This window comes from Amblyomma maculatum, chromosome 4, assembly GCF_055883805.1.
Source record: "Amblyomma maculatum isolate TAMU_Amacu chromosome 4, ASM5588380v1, whole genome shotgun sequence".
In the NCBI taxonomy this organism is placed as follows: Eukaryota; Metazoa; Arthropoda; class Arachnida; order Ixodida; family Ixodidae; genus Amblyomma; species Amblyomma maculatum.
In genome coordinates this window covers 85,877,897-85,905,221 of record NC_139347.1, presented here as the reverse complement: position 1 = coordinate 85,905,221, position 27,325 = coordinate 85,877,897, and the positions used below count along the sequence as shown (strand labels likewise).

At 45.1% G+C, this 27,325-nt stretch overlaps 1 protein-coding gene across 1 annotated transcript in view; it reads left to right on the top strand.

Annotated features, from left to right (window-relative positions):
* LOC146191563 (sodium-coupled monocarboxylate transporter 2-like) overlaps window positions 1-27,325 on the top strand; it is a 54,595-nt gene that overhangs the window by 12,839 nt on the left and 14,431 nt on the right. Inside the window, exons 5-10 of the mRNA XM_084600348.1 lie at window positions 237-394; window positions 835-975; window positions 18,416-18,545; window positions 23,156-23,244; window positions 24,337-24,446; window positions 26,929-26,996. Coding sequence (XP_084456474.1) covers window positions 237-394; window positions 835-975; window positions 18,416-18,545; window positions 23,156-23,244; window positions 24,337-24,446; window positions 26,929-26,996 — 696 coding nt within the window. The remainder of the gene's footprint in view (window positions 1-236; window positions 395-834; window positions 976-18,415; window positions 18,546-23,155; window positions 23,245-24,336; window positions 24,447-26,928; window positions 26,997-27,325) is intronic.

Sequence of the window (27,325 nt, the reverse complement as noted above, 5' to 3'; positions counted from 1 at the left end):
TATTTCCGAGCATAATCTTCCAACTTTGTGGGGGACGTACTGAACGCGGGGTTGCAACTAAACTGTATCATTTTTGTAATATTTTTTCCCTGTAACCTGCTAAAAGTAAGGACTATGATGATTTATGCAGAACGCTAATCTTGAGAAAATACACCAACGTGCACTGCCAATGATTAGTTTTGCAGTGCTTCCTCGATATGCAAATAAGTAATGCAAAAATTCTCTCTCCCTGGTAGGGAGGACTGCGCGGTGTTGTGTGGACAGACTGCATGCAGTTTCTGTTCATTGCATGCGCCCCTGCCATCGTAGTTGGACAGATAGTATACGATTCAGTCTTCACGAATTCAACAGTTAAGCCCGTAGCCGACCTTGACGTTAAAACATACATTGCAGAGTAAGTGCATAACATTTATATATCCTTTCACAACTACAATATTGAACATAGTCATTGCAGTCTGTTCCAATATATTTATGCTTTGGGGATCGCTGAAAGTGAGAATAAACTTTACACATGCGTGCTCTGCATCAGTCGCGTTATGCGCTGCCTTTATTATTAGCTTGAAAACATAAATAAAAGCTAATATAATGAGGTGCGAAGTCTGGCGCCATTGACATTCGTGCCGATAAAACAAAGAATTTTGAGATCAGTTTCGTTTTGACATAACTATGTCACAGTGCAATTAAACATTATTTGTAATTTGACACCCATTTCACACAGTAAGAAAGATAGTTAAAATGTTATTGAGTGTGGATTGTAAAAAGGCGGGTCAAATTCCAGCTTAACAAATCCACTACACAAACGCTTACAGTCCTTGAACCTATCTCATTGAACAGCTACAGATTGGATCTCACGAGTGATGAAAACATATGGGCTTGCGCTTTTGGGACGATGGCGATCGCACTTTACCGGTTGTGCTTCGACCAAGTGGTGACCCAAAGACTTTTGGCATCTCGAACAGTCAAGGTGGCCCAAAGGTATGAATACCTCAAAAAATTTATTTAGTAGAATATTTATTGAATAGGACACATTGCTGCAGGCTTTTGTTTCTGTCGAACACAATTATAAACGTGAAAAATAATCCACAACGTTTATTTTCCTGCTGGTACATTGCGTATTCCAACCGTAATAATTGTAGAGTATTGAAAAGGAATTCATTATCTTAGTTGCATGCCATGCCAAGCAGCTGATTCTTTTTCTATGTGTCTAGAACTATTTTTAACGAGATAGCATTTAGGGCGTCATCATGAGAAAATACGGTGCTGGTGTTGTGAGAAAAATGCCGAGCATGGCGCTGAATGTAGTAGATGGCAGGTGGCATAGTCATGTACGGATTCTTCGATGGTTTATGCGACTTAACGAAACCACATAATGTCAGGAAGTTAGAACTGTCAAATCGGATCGCTTATTTCTGATGGGAATGTGGAATAAGAATAAGCCTTAAAGTTCTCTAAGATCCCAAGTCAGGCACTGTGCATTTAGGCTATTCGAGTACACTCATATGACTTGATTATTTGTTCGCCAACTGCAATATCACGGCTGAGCCCTGGTATGCCTTGCATGGAATGTCTGTGGGCTAGATGCGGGAATGCCAGCTGTTTGCCCGGACACATCTTCTGCAAATCCACTCTGGGCTGTACGGTGGCGGTTTGCTACGGGGGCGCCCACACTTCGCCCCTGCAGTGCCAAGGGCTCAGCCTTCTTATATACTACGCAGTACTTCTGTGCCCTTCCAGCTCCTTCTAGATGCTTGGCATTCTAGCTGCTTGCCCACACACTTCCGCAATCGTCCCCAGCAGAACCTCACATTGGCATTATGTAGGGGAGGTGCCCATCTTTCGCCCCCGTGGAACCCTCGGCATCATCCCAGGTGTCTATTGTTGGAGCCATTTGGGCTGCCGCACCTGTGAAGCCTATGGGCAGGCTTCAAGGGGCCCGTTCAGGTATGGTGTGGACAGCCGAAGTGTATTTTTTTCGGCACTCTTCCCAAGAAGGAAGAATGAAGATTTGATATCAGCAGCCTCGTGCCCATTTTTCCCATGTCAGACCTACATGGGCCCGTCATTTTGTGCCACTAGAGAAAGCGATGTTTTATAAGTCTTGTTGTCCCCTAAGCTAAAACATCATAGCCATAAAGGAGTCACTCATAACGTTTTGCCACGGCTGTCTGCCTCTCCTCAGTGGCTTTGCTTGGGGCGGGCACTAGACTGCTGAGCCCGAGGAGGCGGTTAGAGGCTTTGCGCGCCGCGTTTCCATGGAGGCGAAACAGAATGCGCTGTGTATTGGGCGATCTCAGGGAGGTTAAAGAGCGTCAGAAGGTCAAAATTAACCTGCAGCGCTCTATTATGGCGCCTTTCACAGTCGTTGTCGCTTTGGGAGTTTAAACGCCCCATAACATAGTAAACCGTACCATATCTTACCATACCATATCATTGAAGTTTGATGTTTATTAGATATATAGTACCTTGTACAATATGCCCACGAGGTGCGAGAAAAAGAAGCTTTTATGCCTCCTAAGCCACACCTCGTTCACATTTCAGCGGCAGCCAGCAGAAAAACAGGAGCAAAGTATTTGGTAGATTTACGGAAGAAAAAAGATATGTTACACATAATAGTGAGAGAAAAATTCCACTCAATGTTGGAAACAAAACAGTAACATATGTTAACAAAACGAAGTAATTAAATACATATACGATTAGTACAAAGCACAATCACAAACACTAAATTAATTTAAGATTACCAAGGGGCTCATCAAAAGGTGTTCTAGGGCTTAAAAGAATATAACGCATTTCTATTTTAAATTGAGGAGGAGTGTGGAATTCTAGAGCGCCCGAAATCAAGGCTCGGTACTTGTTTTAGTATTGTACTAATTGGTGGCGGATAGCCTGTGATATATACTTTGTGCGTATTTCAGGGGCAATCAAAGAAACCAGACGCAAATCTTAGACCAATAGAATCTCGTTATATATTTGCAGGAATCATATCAAATCCCTTTTAGTTTCCTGGTAAAGTAGAACTGCTAATTTTTCCATAATTCATTTCTGAAAAGGTTTAACTCTGAGTCTTTCAAACAATTTATCTTTTGCCTATTATATGCCATAAATAGCACATCATATTACACTCTACCATATGTTATAATGTTGTAACGGTTGTTACACAGAAGTACTGCCCAAAAGAACTGCTGCAACGGCTGAACGAGGATGCCAAGAACGTTCCTACTCTACTACGTCGTTTAACTTCACTGTCTGTGGTATCTTATTATATACATAACATACGCATCACTGTCCCTTTCTTTGCGTAATTTGACTAAGGCATTATGAAAGTCAGTCGGGAGGTCGCTGGTAATAGTTTCATTCGCACAACATGCACAATGTCGCTTTGCTGGCGGCTGTGCGATGAGCGGGTTAGTATATGTCGCCGAGGCGGCGGACAACAAGGTAAGGGCCGAAATAGCGACGAAGTAATTTTACTGCGATAGGAATACTGCACCAGGTTTCGGCCCGTCGCGTCATTCCGGGAAGGGCCAAGTTTGACCTTGAACAGCCGCGAAGAAGTCGAGGACGAAGAAGAATAAATTAAGAAGAAGAAAATCAAGAAGAAGAACGCTCGGTCACCGACGCTAATGCTTTCGCTCCACATTCGGTTCAGCAGCATTGAACCCTTCTCATTTATATGTGGACTGGCAGCTTACGTTCTCGCTTCATGCTCTTAAAGAACGAGTTAAAGTGCCCCCAAAAATGTAGCATGCTACACTGATAGGGCGTGATTGGGAAATAATGTAGCAGGCAAAAGAAGCTTCCGCCGTTGCTATCGCAATTCACCACAACTAATTTTTTCGGACAGCCCGCGGATGAACGGGTGTCCAGACCCGTACAGTCTCCTGGGGTGTAAGAAACGAAGTGGCGTCCACGACTGCAGCGGTCAGCATCGATCTGCTGCTGACGGTGGATTCGTTTTATAGCTAGTTGCCGTGTCTCCGCGCACTGAACTTTAGTGGCGACGTTGAGGTCAAGTTAAGTATGACTGTCAGGATCAGCGGGAGCAGAGGGTCCAGCGGCGTTGTAACCTGGCGACCGAAGACTGAGTGGAACGGGGTGAGCCGCGTCGTTTATTGCTGCGCCGTATTATACGCGAATGTTGCGTGTGAATGATTTGATGTCATGTTTTGTGCTCGACACCAATATACATGGAAATGATGTTTGTCAAGGTTCTGTTGAAGCGTTTCACAAAGAAATTTGTCTGAGGGTAGTAGGCCTTTGTTAGTGTAAGGCTGGCGTGGGTAAGCTTCAGCGCAACTTGAGTGAAGGGGGTCATAAACGCAGCTCCACGGTCGTTGATGATAGCCGCTGGAGCACCATGACGCAGGACGATGTTGTGCACAGAGAATTCGGCAACTTCAGCAGCAGTACTGCTTGCAAGTGACATAATCTCAGCACACCATGTTAACTAATTCGTCGCGACCACAATCTACCCCGTTTTCTAGTGGACGACTTCGGAAAAGGGCCGATGATGTCCATGCAAACTTGCTGGAAAGGGGTTGTTGGTGCTATAGGCTGCAGAAAGCCGGCTGGGTTTAGAGGAGGGACTTGCGCCGTTGGAAATTGCAATATACTTTTACGCAATTACACTCTGATGGCAGTAATTTGGGCCAATAATACTTCAACCGAATCTTTGCCAGCGAACGACTGATCCCCAAGCGGACGTCGGAAAGCCACCATGACAAGCGCTCAACAGTTGGGAGCGTAACTGGAATGGTAAAACAAACAGAAGCGTCTTCTTGTTGCTGTTGAAGCTGCGCTTGTAGAGGACTCGCAGAATGTACTGCTGCCCACAGCGAAACACACGCGGTACACTAGCATTACATATTAGAAGGGCAAGAGGTCATGATGGCAGTTTTAAACGGAAGAAAATGCACGCTCACGCATGTTTCACTATAGGTCCACATGAGCGAAAGGGAATGAACAGTGGATGAGTTGTTGACAAAGCCTTGCTGAAAGTGGGTACGCATAGTCGGTGTTTCCAACCCCACACTAAACAATTTTATTGTGAGGCTAAGTAACCACACGCTTGCTTTCAGTTGAGGGTAGGTTCAATTGTATATGTGCAGAAGAAGAATTGAAACGGGTGCTCGTAGCGTTTGTGTGGTTTGTGCCATTTAAAGGAGTTTAATATTTGTTTCGGACGCTTTCTCATATTTCTTGCAGTCGAGTCGTTGCTAGTGATGACATGACTGACTACAATAACTTATATCGAGCATCATAGGTTCGCTGTTGAACCTAATGACCCCGCATCTCCACCAGACGTTCAACAGTTCCTACACAGAAGTACTGCACAAAACTACTGCAGTGGCTGAACGAGGGCATCAAGAACGCGCCAACACTTCTACGCCCTCTATTGTCCGTGATGTTATAACATTCTTGTCATTATCATACTATATACTATGCCATAAACACTATACCATACCACCCCATATTGTGTCATACCATATTTTACCCTACTATTCCCTACAATACCATATCATACCACGCCAGACCATGCTATACTATCCCATCTCATGCCATATCTTACAGTATCCTGTCATACAATACAATTATTTTTTTTTGTCTTACTACTGTATAAAATTTCTCCTCTTTCTTTCTATCATAACTTCGGGGGTTTCAGTAATGACAAATATTGGCATATTACTTGATTCAGTGTAAGATCATGTTGGGAAGGCAATAGACACTGAGGAATCTCAATCAAGGTATCCACAGCACGCGGCCCAGTTGACAATATGTTCTCAGTAGTTCGGCAGTGACACGCCCTTGGCACCACTGGGTGGAGCTTAGAATTTATCCAAAAGCTGCCTTATCTACTCATCACAAATAGTGCCAAAAATTATAGGACCTACATGTGACAGCACTCCGCTGAGTGAGAAGTTGCAACATTTAATGAAAAGTAAAATCAGGTCCAACAATTTGTGAACATCCTTGCCCGTGCAAAGTATGCGCCTCGGTAAGGCCAGGCGCTGGCAGCGAAACCCAGTGGACACGGCGGATGGCTTCATTGGGAGATGATTGCGTTTTATTCCAAACAGCGGCAAAACACTGTAACCTAATTCGCGTTTTCTAACGTTAATTCTCGTTTTTATTTTCATTTTCAAGCACTGCTTAAAAATTACGCAAGTAATTATAATGTATCTTGTGACAAAATGTATATAACCATTCCGCAAGCTTAATGGTACAAAGCTGAGAAGCTATATTCTGCAGTTCGTAACTGCGTGCATGTGCACTAGCATCTTCATTATGACTGAGTGAAGAGTGCTACAACAGCAACAAGAGCACATTACAGCATTGCAAAATTATGAGGCATGTAGCATTCCAGTGTTTACCTGGCGCTGTTAACCCGCGCGTATGCTTATACGTGCTACCCATAAGCAGAGCCCTGACACGTGTTTGGGGTAATGTGTAAATAAGAAGTTTCAGTGCAGGAATGCATTTAACGCGTACATTTCCAACTCCCATTGTCCGTCACTGTTCCGTCCATCAAGGCTGCAGGACAACCACAGATGCCTTAGTGAGGCCGACTGAAGTCTCCAAAATCATCGAGTGTAATTGTGCACGTATTGCTTCAAATATCGTCAAGTGAAGCAGTAGTCACTGCGAAACGTTTTTTTAATTTACTACCTATAATAATGAAATTGTGCAAGCAAATATAATGTTAAACTGGGACATTTTTCTAGTGCGTGCATCCAGGAGCCAAGGGCGGCCACCGCCTCGCGGTGCACATACGTTCAAACAAGAATTTCAATAATGGCGTCAGGCGGCGCCACTTGTCTGCGAGGTGGCCAAAAATTATACATGGCAGTAGTTGAATTACAGTGAGGAAATTACTGTAATTTAATTACTTTTTCGGTAAATTTGTAATGAAAATAATTACTTTTCCACTCTGGTAGTTTATTATGTAGCATGAATCACTTTTTGCACTAATTTCGCAGATAAATTAATTAATTCCTTTCCAAATTACTTTTACTAAAATAGACAACCCTGTAGAATGGCGCCAAAGCAGGAACAACGTGCGGCAAGCCTGGGTTATCGTAACGAATCGACAAAAGGAAACAGAAACAGAGAAAGAAGAATGGAGAGAGGATGTAGAAAGGAGACACAGCTCTGCGTCTGAGACCTCTTGTATTCTGTGTAGCTGTGACAGATTTTCTGTTCTTGGGCACCAAGATTACCTCGGAAGGAGACTGCAGCCATGAAATTAGGAGGCGCCTGCTTCTGGGAAAGAGAGCAATGGTTAGCCTTGACCGCCTAGTAAAGAGCAGAGACATTAGTCTGCCAACCAAGATCCGTATAACTCATGCTATGGTCTTTCCAGTTGTGATGTATGGATGCGAGAGTTGGACTGTGAAAAAGGCTGACCGCCGAAGAATTGACGCGTTTGAATTGTGGTGCTGGCGAAGACTCTTGAGAGTTCCTTGGACTGCCAGAAGATCAAATCAGTCGATATTGTCGACCATAAACCCTGACTGCTCATTGGAGGGTCAAATTCTAAAGTTAAAGCTCAGCTACTTTGGTCATCTGATGAGAAGAGAGGAGTCGCTGGAGAAAGATTTGATGTTGGGAAAGGTTGAGGGTCGCCGGAGAAGGGGTAGGCAGCGAACGCGATGGTTAGATGGCATCCTCGAGGCATTGCAGAATAAGCTATGTGATGTTAAGAAGATAGTGAGAGACCGGAAAGCGTGGCGTGACATGGTCCATAGGGTCACGAAGAGTCGGACACGACTGAACGCCTGAACTGAACTGAACTGAACTGGGTCACTTATTGCCTCTATCCTATGAGTAGTCGCAACAATTTCCCAAGCAGCAGGCGATGAGGCACGAAAAGGCTGTCGAAGGAACAGATGGTGCAAGACGGCCGAAGTTCAAAACTAGTTGGGAGCTCATAGTGGTACTCCCTGTTGCGCCGGCTGGAGCACAGTGGTGACTGGTTACACTCGCCACCATGGAACAAGAGGGGATAGGGTGGGGGGCGCCAAGCGGAAGGGTCCATGGCGAGAGCATTACTGAGCGCAAGGTGCCGAGTTCGGATCCTTGAACCACGGAAGCAGTAAATAACCTAGCTTCTGCGAGGACTTCAAACGGCGGAGACAGCTCTGGGTAGCGAAGTTCAATCATGCTTCTGCTCTTGTTAATTTGTTGCTGTCGTCTTACTTTATAATGACACGTGCTGTAGGGGAGGGGTAGTTGTCCGCGACAGAATTGGGCGGAAATACGAAAGATTCTGTGTGCCCCGCCTGGAGGGAAGTTGTTGTTTTGTTTACACGCTTTACTTATCTCTTGAATAGGGGAAAACTAAAAAGTAATTTGAATGTGATTCAGTTACCCAACAAAAGTAATTTAATGTAATTTCATTATATTTATGAGAGTATTGAGTAATGTTGTTTAATTACATTTTTGCGATTTTCTTCAAAGGAATTATACTGTAATTATTTCATTTCCAAAGTAATTTTTTCATGCAGGCCGAAAAGCTAGTATCTCTGGACCATTGATATTGCCACACCGCTGACCATCTTCTGGCGCCACCAAGTGGCCGAATGGCTTGGCAAGTGGCTAAGCTTCTTCCTCGTCTCTCTCGAGTTTTTCGCTTGATTAAAAAGGACCAGCTCGGTTGTTGTGCTGCTTGCTACGTGTGTTGGTGACATTTGGTGGAGGTGCTGGGTAAGATCCCATGTACGTTGCCCCCGAAGACGTCACTGACGCTGCTCATCAACGCGTGGACGCGACTCCTGTCCATAAAGCCAGCCTTCCAGCAACGCCCCACCGTTCGTCCTTCTCGCACCGCGATCACCGCCATCATTTCATGGAGACCGGTTAGAGGATGTGGAAGACTGGTTGGCCAGTTTTGACCGTGTGGCTGCATTTAACCAATGGGACGACGAGCGGAAGCTAATGAATGTGTACTTCGCGCTGCAAGACTCGGCCAAGACGTGGTTCGAGAACCACGAGGCATCCTTTGTCAACTGGGCAGCCTTTCGCCGTGAGTTACTTACAACATTCAGCTCGAGTGCACGCAAAGAAAATGCAGAGATTGCAATTCGTTCAAGGTCTCAACAGTCAAATGAGAGTGTGGCCATGTTTGTCGAGGACATGATGAGGCTTTTCAATCGGGCCGACCCTACCATGCCTGAGGCAACGAAGGTACGGCACCTCATGCGCGGGGTGAAGGAGCAGTTGTTCGCTGGCCTCATTCGCGACCCCCCAAGAACTGTCGCAGATTTCGCGAGAGAAGCTACCAGCATGGAACGTTCCCTGCAGGAGCGGAGTACCCAATACGGCCGCCAGGCAAGCGTAGCGGCCACACCCTGCTGTGCGTCCGTGCCAGCAGCCAGCGACGAGGCATTGCGGGAGCTTGTGAGGAGCATTGTCCGCGAAGAGCTAAGAAACCTCCACTTGAATGCTCCCTCTGCAAATAATTATCCTACCGTGGACGTCATCCGTGATGAAATTCGGCGAGCGGTGCAGCCACCACCACCACCAGCACCACGACCGGAGCCATGCATCATGACTTATAGTGATGTCTTACGTCGACCTGCTCCCGAGCTAAATCCATTCCGTCCCGTTGTCGGACCACCACCTCGCTACATGCGCCCCGTCGAGCAGCAACAAGATCTGCGCCCCGTCGAGCCACAGCAATACCAGCGTCCCGCTATCAGCAAGGCGCACTTGTGGCGCACGCCCAACAGACGACCACTCTGTTATCACTGCGGCGAACCTGGTCACATTCTTCGCAATTGCCCATACCGGAGAATAGGCTTGAGAGGATTTCCACCAAACGCGCCTCGACCCCGCTATGGCGAAAGACCACAGGAGATTGAGGAGTACCTGGCTGCTAACGAGATGCAGCCAACGTCACCACAACGGCGGTCGCGATCGACATCTCCGAAGCGTTTTGCTTCGCCCAGTCGGTACTCTTCCTCTGGGCAATTCAGAGGCACGTCCCCTCACCGGGAAAACTAAACACGGCGACCTCCGGGGGTGGGGCCGCCGCTACGTTTCAGATTAAACAGCCTCCACCCGACGATTTGACGCGACGGCCCGAGCGGCGACGACCCGATCCGATGAACTTACCGACGTGCTGCGAACGCATTGTTTCCGGGGAAATTTTTGTAACCGCCGACAGTTGTGATGTGACCGCACTTGTGGATACCGGCGCCGATTTCTCCGTCATGAGCAGCCAGCTAGCCACGGCACTCCGTAAGGTTCTGACGCCTTGGTCTGGGCCAATGATGCGTACCGCCGGTGGTCATGTAATGACGCCGATTGGCATGTGCACTTGCCGCATAGAGATCTGCGGTTTTACTTTCACTGGCACATTTGCCGTATTACAAGAGTGCTGCAAAGATCTAATTCTCGGCATGGATTTTCTTCAAGAGTATGGTGCGGTTATAGACCTTCGGGAGCAGCTCATGGTATCGTTTTCAACGAAGCGAGCCGTTGATAGCAACACGGACTTCCGGAAAACGATGTTGCGTGTCTGTGACGACCACATAACGATCCCTCCGCGTGCGAGCAAGTTCGTCACAGTCGAATGTGATCATAGCGCCGGCACGAGTGGCATTGCTGAAGCTAACATGTCACTGCTTCTAACTCGACAAGTTTGTGTAGCTCGGGGCCTTGTCGAACTTGTCCGTGGCCAAGCAAACGTGCTAGTGACAAACTTCACATGTGAACCCCAACATTTGACAGCGAACACGGCGGTCGCTTATTTTGAAGAACTTGGAGAATGTACAGGCCAGTACGCTTTAACCAACACGTCAGACCCCGACAATGCGACGCCTACAGCCATTCAGACTGATGTGAACCCGCACCTCTCGCCCAGTGAGAAACGCTGCATAGATAATCTTGTCAATTCGTTCCGAGATTGTTTTGCATCAACCTCCAAGGTCCGACAGACGCCACTAACGAAGCACCGAATTATAGTTGCCGATGACCAACGTCCGCTATGTCAGCGTCCTTACCGGGTGTCTTCAAAAGAACGTGATGCCATCCGCCGCCAAGTAACAGAAATGCTCCAGGATGACGTTATCCAACCGTCGACGAGCCCCTGGTCTTCGCCTGTTGTCCTCGTGGCAAAGAAGGATGGAACCTTGAGGTTTTGCGTGGATTACAGATGCCTCAACAACGTCACGAAAAAGGATGTGTACCCCCTACCACGCATAGACGATTCCCTCGATCGCCTTCGCCATGCCACTTACTTTTCGTCCCTTGACCTCCGCAGTGGATATTGGCAAATAGAGGTTGACGAGCGAGACCGTGAGAAGACCGCTTTTATTACGCCAGATGGTTTGTATGAATTTAAAGTGCTCCCGTTTGGCCTGTGTTCGGCCCCTGCCACATTTCAGCGAATGATGGACACTGTACTCTCTGGTCTGAAGTGGCAGTCATGCCTCGTATATCTCGACGACGTTGTGATTTTCTCGGACACGTTCGACGAGCACCTGAAACGTTTGCGCGCTGTCTTCGAGGCCATCCGATCAGCTGCTCTCTCTCTAAAACCCGAAAAATGCCACTTTGCTTTTAACGAGCTGAAATTTCTCGGCCACATTGTCAGTGCTCGAGGTGTTAGCCCAGACCCAGAGAAGACGGCCGCTGTCTCTTCATTCCCCAGACCAGCGGATAAACGAAGCTTGCGTCGATTTCTCGGCCTCTGCGCGTACTATCGTCGCTTTGTTAACAATTTCTCCAAGATCGCTGAGCCTCTGACCCGCCTGACAAAAGACGCCGAGCCGTTCTTTTGGGGCCCCGACCAGGAAAACGCTTTCACGGAACTCAAGTCCCGTCTCCAATGTACGCCAATACTTGGCCACTTCGACGAAGAGGCCGACACGGAACTGCACACGGATGCCAGTAACGTTGGCCTCGGTGCGGTCCTTGTTCAGTGGCAGGACGGTGCAGAACGTGTCATCGCTTACGCCAGTCGCACTTTGTCCCGTTCCGAAGTTAATTATTCAACTACCGAAAAGGAGTGCCTCGCTGTTGTGTGGGCAGTCATGAAATTTCGTCCGTATTTGTACGGTCGTCCGTTTCGTGTCGTGAGCGACCATCACTCTCTGTGTTGGCTGGCAAACCTGAAAGATCCATCGGGTCGGCTTGCTCGATGGAGCCTTCGGTTGCAAGATTTTGACGTTACAATCGTGCACAAGTCCGGCAAAAAAACACAGTGATGCTGACTGTCTGTCCCGCGCCCCTACTCCCTGCCACGCGGACGGCTCTGACGACGATTCCGTTTTCCTTGGTGTTATCGCGACGTCCACCTTATCCCGAAAGCAGCGGGCTGACTCTGAACTTTTACCCCTCATTGAATACCTCGAAGGAACCGTGTCATCTCCTCCTCAGCTCTTCAGGCGCGGACTGTCGTCATTTTGCCTGCGTGATGGTGTGCTCTACAAGAAGAACTACGGTCCAACAGAAACTGCTTATCTGCTTGTAGTACCCACAACGCTACATGACGAAGTTCTTCGTGCGTGCCACGATGACCTTTCTTCCGGCCATCTCGGGTTTTCTCGCACATTGGCACGGATACGCCGAAAGTACTACTGGCCCAGGCTAGCTGCCATTGTGCACCGCTACGTCCGTACCTGCCGTGAGTGCCAGCGGCGGAAAACACCACCCAATAAACCAGCTGGGCTCTTACAGCCTATCGATCCCCCGAAATTCCCATTTCAACAGGTCGGCATGGACTTACTGGGCCCATTTCCGAAGTCCTCCATGGGTAACAGGTATATAGCGGTTGCCACTGACTACCTTAGCCGCTACTGTGAGACCAAGGCCATTCCACGTGGTACCGCAGATGAAGTTGCGCATTTCTTCATTCACAGCATTGTACTCCGTCATGGTGCGCCAACAGTCGTCTTAACTGACAGAGGAACCTCGTTTACGTCGGCACTCACGAGTGAGATACTTCGACTCAGTGGCACCACCCACCGCAAGACAACAGCCTATCATCCTCAAACTAATGGACTGACTGAGCGGCTTAACAAGACAATTGCCGATATGATTTCTATGTATGTAGACGATGATCATGGGAACTGGGACCGGATTCTGCCGTACATCACGTTCGCATACAACACTGCACTCCAGGAAACAACACGCTTCACTCCATTTCATTTGGTTCATGGACGCGAACCCTTGACTATGCTGGATGCCATGCTTCTTCCAGATTCTGCTCCCTCCACTGTCGTGGGAGCTGACCAATTTATTCGTGACGCAGAAGCTGCACGCCAGCTTGCCCGACAGCGAATTCGGCACCAACAAGTACACGACGCCCAGCGCTACAACCTGCGACACCGAGAGGTGACTTACACGCCCGGCGACCAAGTCTGGGTATGGAGCCCAATACGGTTGCGAGGGCGCTCTGAAAAGCTTCTGCGGCGATACTTTGGACCTTACGAGGTGCTCCGCCGCCTCAGCGCGGTGAACTACGAGGTGCTACCACAAGGCACTGTACGCTCCTCTCGGCAGCCGAAATCTGAAATAGTTCACGTTGCCAGAATGAAGCCCTATTACAATCGGTAAACCAATTCAGGATCCAAACCAGAGCCAGAGACTTTCCCGTATTACTTGCCCCGCTTTTCGACTATTCCCCTACGCTTGCGGCATCGGGTCGATGCTCCTTGGAAGGGGGGCAATGCCACACCGCTGACCATCTTCTGGCGCCACCAAGTGGCCGAATGGCTTGGCAAGTGGCTAAGCTTCTTCCTCGTCTCTCTCGAGTTTTTCGCTTGATTAAAAAGGGCCAGCTCGGTTGTTGTGCTGCTTGCTACGTGTGTTGGTGACAATATATGTAAATGTAAACAAATGTATAGCGCAGTAAAGGGATGTTATCCTGATAATTAGGGAGATTTAGAATAGGCGGACCGAAGGCTTGGGGCCGCCCAAAAAATACCGCGTCGTGGCGTAACGTGCGAGCCGACCGACGAGTTTTAGAATTGGGGTTTTCCCGATGCAGCGGAGCCGGGCTTGCGTTCGTCGATTGCAGCATCCCGACGGTAAACCGTGAAAAGCATTGAAATATATAAAAGCCAACAATGCTGTTTTAATCATCAGAAAGTGCTTTTATTGTAAAAAAGTATCTCAAAACTACCCGTTAAAACCGTTTTCCTCAGACAGGACGAAATCGGCCAATAGCCAATCCAGGCTGAGCCGGGAACCCTCATTTGAATCTTCCGCGCTTTCTTACATCTGGTCTCCATGGCAACGATAGGAGGCGAACTCTCTAAGCCTAACAACTCGGTAAATCCAGAAGCAATAAACATTTTGTGCGTTTTATCGATAACATTTGGTAGTGCGGGCATCATGAGACATAGCACAAGCTTCATGCGCGTTTTGTTTGCCGTGAATGCGTGACACCATGGCCGGGTAAAGACAAATGTGTGCCTAGGATAGCGGCCGCCGCTTGGCCGGACACCACCATGCTACCGTAACCCATGCGACCCAACGGCGGGGTGGCTTGGGGAAAACGACATTTTCGAAAAATAGGGGCCGCCCCAATTGTTTACCCAACACACTAAACATTGCTTACTTTCTGCGCGTGAGCATTTCGACGCCCCAATCTCCTTGGGGGCCCCAAGGCTGTGCCCTCTATTCTAAACCTATTTGGGGCAACTAACATCGCGCCGCTAAAGAAGCAGTGTTTAGCAGTGTTTTTGTGCGAACTACTAGGTGTAATAACTGTTAACAGTCAATTTCAAACCGCTACCAGAAGGGCACCTTGCATTGATTAGATTTTTGCTCGGCACATCGAAGAACCAGCAGAACTGAGTCTTACTCTAGTTACCACATGCCATTACTTGCTGTACAGCACTACAGCACACGACGCACACGCACACAGCACAGCATAGTCTTTGACTCAGCGACAAAAATGCGGTTTTGTTGTGCAGTTCTGTTGAATTTTGATTGTTTCCGCATAAAATGAAAGAAAACCCCTTAGAACAGGGGTGAATTAGGTGCTTGAAGTAAGCCTATGTTTATCTGGAACGCTTTCATAAAGTCATAGGTTAGTGCTCCTTAAACATTGCTGAAACATGCTTACAAAATTAATGAAAAGCTTTGTCATGGCTTCCATTAGGCCGGTTCTTATTTTAACATTTAGCATGAATTGTTAATGGTGCAAGCTTCATATAGTTTATCTATTTGCATGTTACATCGTTGCGAGTTTCTAATTCTAATTTCTAGTTTTATGTGCGACCTGAACTTCTTTAAATATGGAAATCCCAGTCGTAAAAACTAGAGAAAATTTTCTGATGTTACGACAGAATGTCTGTGCGGTTTTTGGCGGGAAACCTGTTGTGACAATAGAACATTCCGTAGTAACATCAAAAATTTCTGTAGTTACAACAGAAAAGTGCTACAGAGCTACAGGCAACAGAAATATACTACAGGAAAACAACAGAACTACAGAAAAGTACTACAGAACTACAGAAAACTTTGATGGTTACGACAGAACTACAGGATATTTTGTCATATTTTTGACACAGTTCTATATATAAAAAAAAATGTTCCATTGCCAAAGGTAGCAGTTAAGTTTATCAGAAACCTTGCGTAAATGTTTCAAAGGCAGGAAACCATGTTATATTATAACGCGACGTTAAAATGATTAGTTCAGTTCAGTTCAGTTCACTTTATTTTTTCCTTTCAAGTGAAAGTGGAAGACGAGGCAAAAGGCGTGTAACCTGACAAGGCCTCGTCTCCCATGTGCAGCTCGCAACAGGCAACACGTTACGATGCATACACAGGAAAATGTCCCGATTAACAATACAGCAAAAAAAAAAAAAAAATAGATATACAAGATGCATATCAACACACAATGCAGTTTACAGTATAACACCACGTTGGAGCGAAACAAACACATAAGAGAATATGTGACAGCGCGAAGATGAGAAGAAAAATGCAATAAAAATATAGATCTGTATTTGACAGGACTGTAAGGAAAAAAGAATCATCAAGAAAAACGAAAACTGATCATTTGGAATCAGATAGGTGCACCTATATTCAATAAGTATATTCTGTGGTCTTTAGGAATGCTTTATATGCTGATTTGAAGGAATTAAATGGTAACGTAAGATCAATCCTGTGTTCATGAAGGTTTAGTAATTTTACTCCTAATTTTACATACTAAATAACATTCTTTCACCATTCAATCTTAATAAATAGCATTACTATAATGTTTCCTGCTCCTTCGGTTATTAATATAATTTTATGAACCACTAAGTGTAGCTATAGTCTATAGTATAAAGAAATTCGCTCAACACGTCACATAAAACAAGAAAACTCTCGCGCTTAAGCACCGGGCACAGCACAAGAGAAATGCAGCCAATTTCATTGCTGTTCGCTTTCTTCTTTTTACTGCTTGTTAATGGTCGTGCTGAGCTAGTTTCGTGTATTTTCGAATGCATTGCTTTGCGGCTCGTCATCTCCTTTTTCTTACTGCTAATGATGATACTGAGTGGCATTCTAACTTGTATTGCCCTCCTTTCTTTTCTTTAATGACTACAGTATATTTTAGTTAAAGATAGAGAAATAAATATTATAAAATAAAGGGCGCCTCATGAATGGCATGCCCTTGTAAGAATACCTAAAACGTACAAACGCGCTGACACGTACACACACAGCTATGTAACTCAAACACAATCCAAATGAATAAAAGAGATAATATTGTAGATAAAGCTATCATGACTTCTTAGAAATTGTGTTCTTGTTGTCAATAAACCATATATCTCAAGATGCTCTCACAAGGTAACTTGTAAGATAAAAAATTTCAGAGAGCACTTCAAAACCTAGCAGTTCACCGAAATGTCTTGGCCCTTTGCCGTCTTAATCATCTGCAATAACATCTGCTAATAACCTAATAACATCTGATAATAATCTAAAATAACAATAACTAGTAACATCCGCTAATAATATGCAATAACATCTGCCATAATAATCTGCTAATAATCTGCAAAAACGAAAAATTGAAATTTGAAAAATCGTGTACTTACTATATGCAGGCGTTCCCACTAGGCAGGGAAGCATTTTAAGCATATTTTATCAGCAAAAGATGAAATGTTTCGCTATCATTCCTTCTGCAACATTGGCTTGTGGTGAGATTTAGGGGGTAGGAATGAAGATTTCAACACTCAAATGGAGGCAATAAAGCAGAGCTATGACGTCTGTAACTCTTTCAAGTGTAGGCGCTCTCTAAGCATTTCCACACGAAACGTCCGTTTATGTCAAATAAAGATTGGTTGGTTGGTTTTTAAGGTCGACGGTCCCAAAGTAACTCAGGCTATGAGAGGCACCGTAGTGGAGGACTCTGGAAATTTGGACCACCTTGGGTTCCTTAACGTGCACTGACATCGCATAGCACATGGACACCACTTCGTTTCGCCTCCTTCGAAACGCAGCCGCCGGTGGTCGGGTTCGAATCCAGGTACTGCGGTACACAGTAAGGATTGAGTGGAAAGTTACGCGACATTGAGTTTTGTCTTTTCGTTCACCCTCATCCTCCCCACACTGAGCACAATCGCACGCAAGGAGATGCCATACTAAGCCGGTTATTTCCTCCTAATTTTGAGAGGGCAAAACTCAAGAAGCTTAGTGGCGTATTTTGATTTCCAGAAAATGTTCTGTAAATTGTATCGCGAATTATACATCAACATTTATCTTGTGAAAAACGCAACAGTGCTACTTGTCTGAATTGGGATACATTACTTGAAGAGCCACGTCAATGATCTGCGCAGAATAGAACAAGCATCTGGAAAAAGGAAATATGCTAATATGACAAGATCCAAGCCGCGTTTCTACCACTATACCTTCAATTAAAGCATATCTTTTGATAATCTCACGTTGGTTTCTTCTTTGGTGCCGCCTTGAGGTTATGGCGAGGCGATTCTGGTCGGGGAAACTAAGCTGCTTACATAGATACTTTGTAGGGCGAGTTGCTAAACGTCCATTGTTAATTTAAACAACGCGAACAGGAAGACACAGGACAAGATACAAGGAAGCCACAGTACAGCGCTTGTAATGTGGCTTCCTTGCATGTTGTCCTGTGTCTTCCTGTTTGCGCTGTCTAAATTAACAAAGCTGCTTACATGCAGCTTGAAAGAAATTGAAACAAATGGTATCTTCATGGGAAAACGGTTTTGAAAAGATTTGGTCAGCGGGAATTTTCCGCGCCCTTTAGAAGGAAGCAGAGGAAGAACACAAAATACTGGCATTTTTGCATGGAAGCTTTTAGAAGAAAATAACTTTTATTCAACACAGTATGATGCTTTTCAGACAAGCTTTTCAGCAAACATACTGCCTAAAGGGATATCTTCGCAATGTATTTTTTGATGCTTACGGAGGATCAGTTTCAATGCCGTTATATTTAAAATGCGATATGTTTTTGCAGAACCACCTTTACGACTGCGCTTCTGGTTTCCCTGATGTATGCCTTGACCACTGTAATGGGTGCTTCACTTACTATATGGTTTCGTGGCTGTGATCCTGGACTTTTGGGAGCGATTACCAGCATCGACCAGGTACGTCTGCGCATTTCATGCAGAATCAGAACATTTTCACCTGTCCTCAGACGTTTCACTACAAATACCTCTCACGGGGCCAAACATGCAGATGACGGCAGTAGGAACTCTGCAACAAGGGACAAAACTTGTGACTTCGTCTGATAAAGCGATACATAGAAGACCGGTGCTAGCACGATACCAGAGTGGGCGGCTTCAAAAGTCGCATTGGGTCGATGCGCATCATTGCGTCCACTGGACGTATTTTTTTGCTATGTTTCAAAAATCGCTTGTTTGTATTCGGGATAGTTTGGATTAAAAAAATAATAGCGAACACAAGTAATCTGCAATTCACCTTACTACATAGCACAAAGAACAATGTGCAAAGAATGATCTAAGACATGTACAAGCAAAGCCGGACGATTGATATAGCTTTATTATAGAGAAAATAAGGTAATGTTCAGAGGGGTCTAAAGGAAACATACGTTTGTGACAAGGAAATACATCTATTCAGGGCAGATACCGAGCGCAGGTCCACTTCATGAGGGTGAAGTTACTAGGAGAATAAGATTAGGACGGAGCAATTTTTGTGGCCATTCTCAGTGGATGCACGACTATTTAACAATATATTTCAAGCGAGAAGCCTATAACGGCTGTATTGCACCGGCACTCACACTAAGGGATACCAACCAACTGTATGAATAGGAATATGAAGTTAAAATGTGGACAACGCACACTTGTAAGAAAAAAAAAAAACATGATTGTAACGAAAAGAAAGAGACTACAATAAAATTCAAAACGATTAAATGAATAACCGCGAGCTAAAGGCATCACATCCGAAATAACAACTGTACATAACCATTGCTAGTAATGCGTAGGAAAGCAAAGCGTAAGTAAAGTAAGTAAGCAAAGCGTAGCGCCCTCCTGTGGTGGCGTTGGCAGATTCTCGCAGAACAGGATGATGTGCTCCGTTGTCTCTTCGTACACTGTGCAGGCTCTAAACAGGGTGCATTCGACAGTAGAGTCAAAACGCTTTCGATAAGTAAGCGTTGGCATAGCACCCGGGCGTGCCTCAAACAGCAAGCGGCTACCCACACTGTTGTCGTAGAATCTCTCGACGCAGATGTCTTGCTTGGCTTCCCGGTACAGTTCAAGCGTCGACTTTTCTTCCATGGCTGCCATCCACGCTTCTCGCTCTTGCGCGTGCACTTTGGCGTCAATTGCTGTGGCCCATTTCTTCGCGCTGTCGGCTTGTATTTTGTTGCTGAAAAAGCCGAACTTGCGACGAAGGTGGTGGAGTCGCTGGACCCATGTAGTCCGCAAGAAGTTTTCGGAGGCTCTGCGCGCCCACCCATCTTTGTGCATCAGTCGCAGCCTGCCATCGTAGGCTATTTTTCTTTTTGCTTCTCGAGCCTCGAAGGTCGACCAACTGAGGTCTCCCTGCCCTGCCTCGTTAGTCACTCGCCCATGCCACCCCGGCACCAGACGTCCCACCGCTCGTTGGCCACGCTCAAGCCACTCCCTTGGGGGCGATGTCACACAAATGACCGCGTTATCAAATGACAGTGGGAGTACATGAACTGCTTTCCACAGCTCGCGGACCATAACAAAGCGATTGCAGCCCCATAGGCATCGCCTTCGCAGTATGTACGTGTTCCGCTCGTTGTGAAGCCTGTTTCAGGGGTTCCTCATGCCTTGCTGTATATAAACAGACATGCGGCGCCGTCTACCAAGGTTACCAGAAAACACCATAGAACGGTAGTCTTAAGCTGTCGGGCGCAACAAATGAGCGGAAGACAGACAGATGTTTCTTATTTCAGCTCTTAAACAGTCCTAAAGTAATTCTGTGAATGTTATATGTGAGGCTACCGCGGGTTATTATTCGGTACGTATATGCACACGCATGTGGGAACATTCTAAAGTTTCCGATGCGTAGCAAAAATTTACCTTTATGAAATTTTGTGCGCCCGCAGTTCAGTTCACTTCAGTCGTACAGTCGTGTCCGACTCTTCGTGACCCTATGGACCATGTCACGCCACGCTTTCCGGTCTCTCACTATCTTCCTAACATCACATAACTTCATCTGCAGTGCCTCGAGGATGCCATCTAACCATCGCGTTCGCTGCCTACCCCTCCTCCGGCGACCCTCAACCTTTCCCAACATCAAATCTTTCTCCAGCGACACCTCTCTTCTCATCAGATGACCAAAGTAGCTGAGCTTTAACTTTAGAATTTGACCCTCCAATGAGCAGTCAGGATTTATGGTCGACAATATTGACTGATTTGATCTTCTGGCAGTCCTAGGAACTCTCAAGAGTCTTCGCCAGCACCACAATTCAAACGCGTCAATTCTTCGGCGGTCAGCCTTTTTCACAGTCGAACTCTCGCATCCATACATCACAACTGGAAAGACCATAGCACGAATTATACGGATCTTGGTTGGCAGACTAATGTCTCTGCTCTTTACTAGGCGGTCAAGGCTAACCATTGCTCTCTTTCCCAGAAGCAGGCGTCTCCTAATTTCATGGATGCAGTCTCCTTCCGAGGTAATCTTGGAGCCCAAGAAAAGAAAATATGTCACAGCTTCCACTTCTTGTCCCTTGATGCTCCAGGACTTGATAGGGCAAGACGCCATGATCTTTGTCTTTTTAATGTTCAGTTTAAGCCCAAACTTCTCACTCTCTTCTTGTACGCGCATCAGAAGTCCCTTGAGTTCCGCTTCACTTTCTGCCATTAAAGTGGTATCATCCGCATATCTAAGGTTGTTGATACATTTTCCAGCAATCTTCACTCCAGCTGAAGACTCGTCCAGACCGGCTTTCCTCATAATGCACTCTGCATATAGGTTAAATAGGCAGGGCGACAGTATGCAGCCTTGCCTCACTCCTTTCTCAATCGGAAACCAATCAGTAAGACCATGCCCAGTTCTGACTGTGGCCTCTTGCCCTTCATACAGGTTCCTGAGGAGACAGATGAGGTGAATTGGAACTCCCATCTCTTGGAGAGCTTGCCACAATCTGCTGTGATCATTCAAATCTAATGAGCTGCGTTTTTTTAAATAGCAGCGTGAAAACTGGGGATAATTGTAACATCCTTTTATGAAGGTGTTGGTAAAAATGCCCTAAACTTCTGATGCGCAGAAAAAGTTAGCTTCAGAAGTGGGCCGTCTGTTCACAATAATGAAGTCAGGCAGCCGTACACATCCAATAAGACGAATTTTTGAAGATAATGGCGAAAAACAAGAAACCTGCCGAGGAGAGACCTGCGGATAATAAATCGTTTGTTGCCGTGAAGTTATAACAAAATAACGTTCAAAATATTTCCCAAGAACTGATCAATAATTATAAGCATGAAGAATTATGCATGTTTCTTTTTCTGTTTGAGGTCGCAGTATCTTATCAGGGGTATATCAAAGCAGAGTTTGCTTAGCGCGACCTGACAGTTCAAAGGATATTGATAAGGTTAAATTGCCCTGCCATATAAACGAAAGAAAGTTTAGGGAAGCACAATTCACTAAACAAAGAAATAAAGGAATGTAGAGCGCGCTACGGGATCGTAACACGTTTATTTCATTTTCTCAGAAATTAGTAAAAAAGTATTCCAGGTTCAGTCGAAGTAACGAAGCACTGAAAACTGAGAAGTGCTGGATGCCGCTAACCCTAGGTCTCCATAATATGGTGAGCTAGGGACTGATGTGAAGGCCTTCTTCAGAAGTTGAAAAACACTGAAAGGAAAGTACGGTGGGCTGACCGAGCATCTGCATTTGTCATGCCGTATTATTGCTCTTTCTCATAACATCAAGAACGTGGTAGGTAGATGCGGGATAGATGCTGTTTTTCCGGTTCCCGTCAAGCTGAAAAACATTTATCTCTTGCATTTAGCAGGAAAGGAAAGAAACACGGAGCGTAGCGCCTGCAAAATAAGCCATCTGGCCGAGTCCATCAGGTGCTATCTATCAGATACGTCTGTCTTGCGGTCTAGTATACATCGGCGAAACAGGCCGGTGCTTCAATGAGCGGGCCCTTGAACACAATAGGTTGATTCGCACCGGCACAGGCAGCCATTTACAATTGCATTGCAGAAGGTGCGGATTCGTTCATTATCTGGACAAAACCACTTTCCCCTGTAAGACATGAGACAAACCTCAAGGGGAGGCCATGCAAGCCTTCCTGATTGCTGCGTCAGTTCACCGTCGATATCACTATCGTGACAAGAGATTCAGTATCTGGCAGGGCATGCACGTTTGGGTTGCACAGCCGCTATAATTCTGCTGTAAAGTGCTGTTGTCATTAAGTCAGGAGTTTTCCGCAATAGTGTCTTTCTTGTTATGTTCAACGTGTTTATAAGCCACCTGTTTCATAAATAAATTTCGTTGAAGTCAGCGCCTTGTTTGTGATTGTGTGTCTTTCAGTCCAGCATTTTTCGCGCCGCTTCACCCTTTCACTTCAAATGTAACAACTAGCCCGTCAGAGCATTTTACTACGATCGAATCATTCATTCCTTTCTTCTTTCGTACATCTTCGCTATCTCGACGGTGCTTAGCGGCTGGGTCTTGATGCATTCAAGCTCTGCAAAACTACACTGCACTTGCAGCACGTTATTTCACTAATATTGTGCAACGTGATTTTCAGATATTGCCGTACTACATCAATAACTACATGATACACGTGCCTGGATTTTGCGGAATCTTCATGGCTGGAATTGTCTGCGCTGCAACAAGGTATTTAGATGAACGTACTAGATAATCATTAGATAAGCATAAGAAAAGCAGCCGTATCCTGAAGTTGCAGTAGTTTTGTTAAAAAGAAAAATGTGACAAAATATAGCGAAGTTTTGGTGGTAGTAAATGCGGGCGAGCTTTATTTACTGAGTGGAAAGAACTGGCATAAACTAACAAGGCAGCACACTGAAGAGAACTGTCGCGGCTCAATGGCTGCAAGAGATGTGCAACTGCTATAAGAGGATGCCATTTTCAGCAGAAGGCGGTAGATTTAAGAACCCAATTACAATGAACATGGTTCATAGTAAAGAATGCACTGTTTTTTTTTTTTTTTTTTGCGGAGGTTAGATAATAATGCAATACTAATAAGGATTAGTGACGTGCAAAGGTCAGAAATGCCTATACCAAAGCCAAAGGACCATACACATTGCAAAATAGCGTGTTGAGTTCTGGTACGGTTTGAGCCATAACTAAAACGCACGCAATACCAGTGTTAGAGCATGAAACAACTTTCAAAAAAATTCTCTGAAGAGGTTCAAGGTAACTCGCATCCACCCAGCAGGACTGCCATAAATGTTGCCGCTGTTGTTCATTATTATAGTCTAAAATATTACCCTGTAATACTTGCCCCAGTGCTGCCATCATGAAATAGTTTAACATGCTAAAAATATTAGTAAAAGCATGTTAAATTATTTCATGATGGCAGCACTCGGGCAATTCATACAGAATAATATTTTAAACTATAATAATGAATAACAGCGGCGACATTTATGGTAGTCCTGCTGGGTGGGCACCTTGAACCTCTCCAGAGAATTTTTCTGTAAGTTGTTTCATGCTCTAACGCTCTACGCTCTGGACAATACAGTTTTATGGCGGTAGCAATCCGTGCTTATCTGAGGCCAACCACTCTCCACGTCCCTCTTTGACCAGTTTTACTTGTACAATCTGAAACAAAAGGCTGTTGGAGACACTGCTTTCACACTTTCGACCATTATCGTATCACAATTTCTTTCTAGCTGCATAATCTTTGCCAGCATTTTCCCCGTGAATTTCAGCATTTTTCTCAAGATCACGTATTTTCCTCTCTTGCAGCACAATCTCATCCGTGATTAACTCACAAGCTACGATTTTGTACGTAGATTTCATTGCCCCACGGTGGAAGGACGCTGAACACCATGTGTTGTTGATCACACGTTGTGCGGGTGAGAGCAGGCGGGGACCTTGGTCATCGCTAAAATTCTCTGCGTCTTTTGCACGGATGCTTTGTGTCAGGTTACAGAGGCACAAACTTAGGCAACTGCCAATTTTGTTATATATGTCATAAATGCACCATATCTATATAGGAGCTGAAATGAGGTGTTCACAAGAGATTTAATAGTGCACATCTATACTACTAGCTTTAGCGCCCATTTATGCATAGTTTTGATGTTGCAGCTCTCAACTCACCCTATTCTTTCACACATCGGCTTGACCATATAGTTCTGTTCTCTCTATATTTCGGAAATCATTTGGTTTTGCATTAGAGGTATTTCTGTTGTGATTGCCCATACGTGACGACATTATTGACGTCGTCAAAGGGCAGATAGAACCCTTTTATCATAAAAAAATGGAGTAATTATTCACTGACGCCCACCCAAGCGTAGCCATATGGCTACAAAGGAAAGTTGCACAGCTTTCTCAGAAACTTCGTAGTTGAAGAAAAATTCGTCCTGGTCCGGGAATCGAACCCGGGACCACCTTCTTTCCGTGGCAGCTGCTCTACCAACTGAGCTAATTTGAATGGTCAGCAGATAAGATAGTAGGGCGAGAGGGAACTGACCAGTAACTCGACGTTGGAATAATAACTCGAAGCGGAAATAATTCCCACTGCTAGTTATTCCCATTTCTTCTCTGCTGATTCTGATCCGTAGACCATCCCGGTTAGCTCAATTGGTAGAGCGACTGCCCTGGAAAAGCGGTGGTCCCGGGTTCGATCCCTTGACCAGAACCAATTTTTCTTTAAATATGGAGTTTCGGAGAAAGCTGTACAGATTTCCTTTGCAGCCGTATGATTGCGCTTGGGTGGATGTCAATGAACAATTTCTCCCTAATTGCAAATCTTCTCCGCCTTGGGAGATTTCCTAAAATATTTGACTAACCCTTTTCCTAGCGCCGGCTGTGCAATGTAATACATTAAAGAACCCAGCAGAAAACTGCAAAACAGCTTCATACAGTCACTGTATATGGCATTCTTCCATGCAATCTTTCTCATTTATCTGCTAAAATAGTGACAGTTCGGATGGTGCTGTGTTTCGGAAAACATATGAAGCGGCTTGCAGCCTTCAAGAAACCTTCTTTCGGCGTAAGCTCCACGAAGAACATGTGAGCTTGTTCCTAAGCTCGACCTTTCTAGCTAGCAATGTAAAGAAACTGTAAAGAGTGAGTCTATTTTTCACTACAAAACTTCGGACTAATCCACAGCGTACAACAACGAATCAATCTTTTCCTCAGAAGCAATTTGCTGAAAAGATCGACGTCATGTTTCTCTCTATTTTGTAAAAGAAACCAGGCTTTTTCGGTCACCAGAAAAATATCGGCAGTTTGTGCCGCTGAGATCATTTTAAGATACCGAAAAATATCAAGCCACTGAATGTTACAAGCACGCTCGTATGGAATCCATTCATGTTGACCGTTCCCTTTCAACTTACACACTTGTTCTGAAAGAGGAGAGGTGTAAGCTCAACGCCAGGAGCCGCATGAAGCGCGTGCAGACCGGCTTAGCATTTTACTAGCATAGCAGTGCCAAGTATTGCCTTGTAAACGGTAGTCAACATCAAACCACGGCGTGGCTTAAGACATGAACACAACCTATTGGACGCCAGCTTATTCAGTAATGCCAATGTCCGGTGTGTATGAAAAATAGCTGAATTTATTTGCTATAGGAATAAAGGTATAAAGGTATTGTAATAGTAATAATGTTTCTATGATTTGCCTCCTGTCAAAATGTTCATTGTTTGCTGGTATTTTCAGAGTACGATGGTGTTTTTTCATGGCGCTCGATATCTTCTGATACGTTTTCAAAAACTTTAAACAACTATAGTTGTTGCATTTTATCGCATGCCGCGAGATGCGTAAAAAGGCCGTTATGGTAATAGCATTACTTCTTCCACAGTCTTTCTTGAGAGAAGGCCATCGCCACGTCCCGCTTCGTTGCTGGAGCATGTGAATCGTTATCTTGTACGCTGCGGGCAGCCCGTATGGTTGGCGCCTTATATATTGCGAACTCTTCCCATTTTTTATTTAAGGCCGAAGTGTATAGACACGCAGAACACAATTCACTGCTGCTCTAGTTTATAGTACTAGATATATACTTTTTCTTTGCGTCCAGTGGATGAAATGTAGTTTTACACGCATGACCTTTGGCATATAAAAGGTACAAGTTTGTCACTTTGTTCTTTCGTTATGCATTTTGACATGCTTAATATTTATGCAGCTAAGAAAAGCGCTAAGAAAAAAGGCCAGATAAAATGGTGCAAATAAATTGCTTCACTGTAAGCTCACTATCATCACCATCAAGGAAGGCTGAACGGGATTGGGGCTGTTTATAGAAGTGCATTCTGGCGAAATTAAGTACGCGTGAAATATTTACTGGCATTAATAGACGGCAAAACGCTAGCTTCATCGCCACTGCATTTCTTTTTTCAGCTATTGCTTTCGGGATAACAGTAACGGTGTACAGCACTTTATGCGCGTATATGGGACCAATAACACGGGTGAGTAAGATATTCATTTGCGATTCTTTATCGTATTTCTTTTTAAGTTCAGCTATTACTGATTCTGACCTAATATATCTGATCAATGTTTTAGAATGCGTCCTAGTCCTTGAAAAAAGGAATGTTTAAATATCCGCTCCGATTTCTTTTTCATTAAACCTTCAGTTGTAAGTCAGCGCTTGTTCGTTATTCTCTTCCTCTGTTTGTCTCAAGTCGCGGCTGTGTTTTTTTATTTTGATTTAGAATGCTGAGAATTTTCTCTTCGGAGTAGGCTGCAGAGTAAAGAAAATAAAATTTAAATAAGCAGGAAAGATCCAAACGAAATAGAA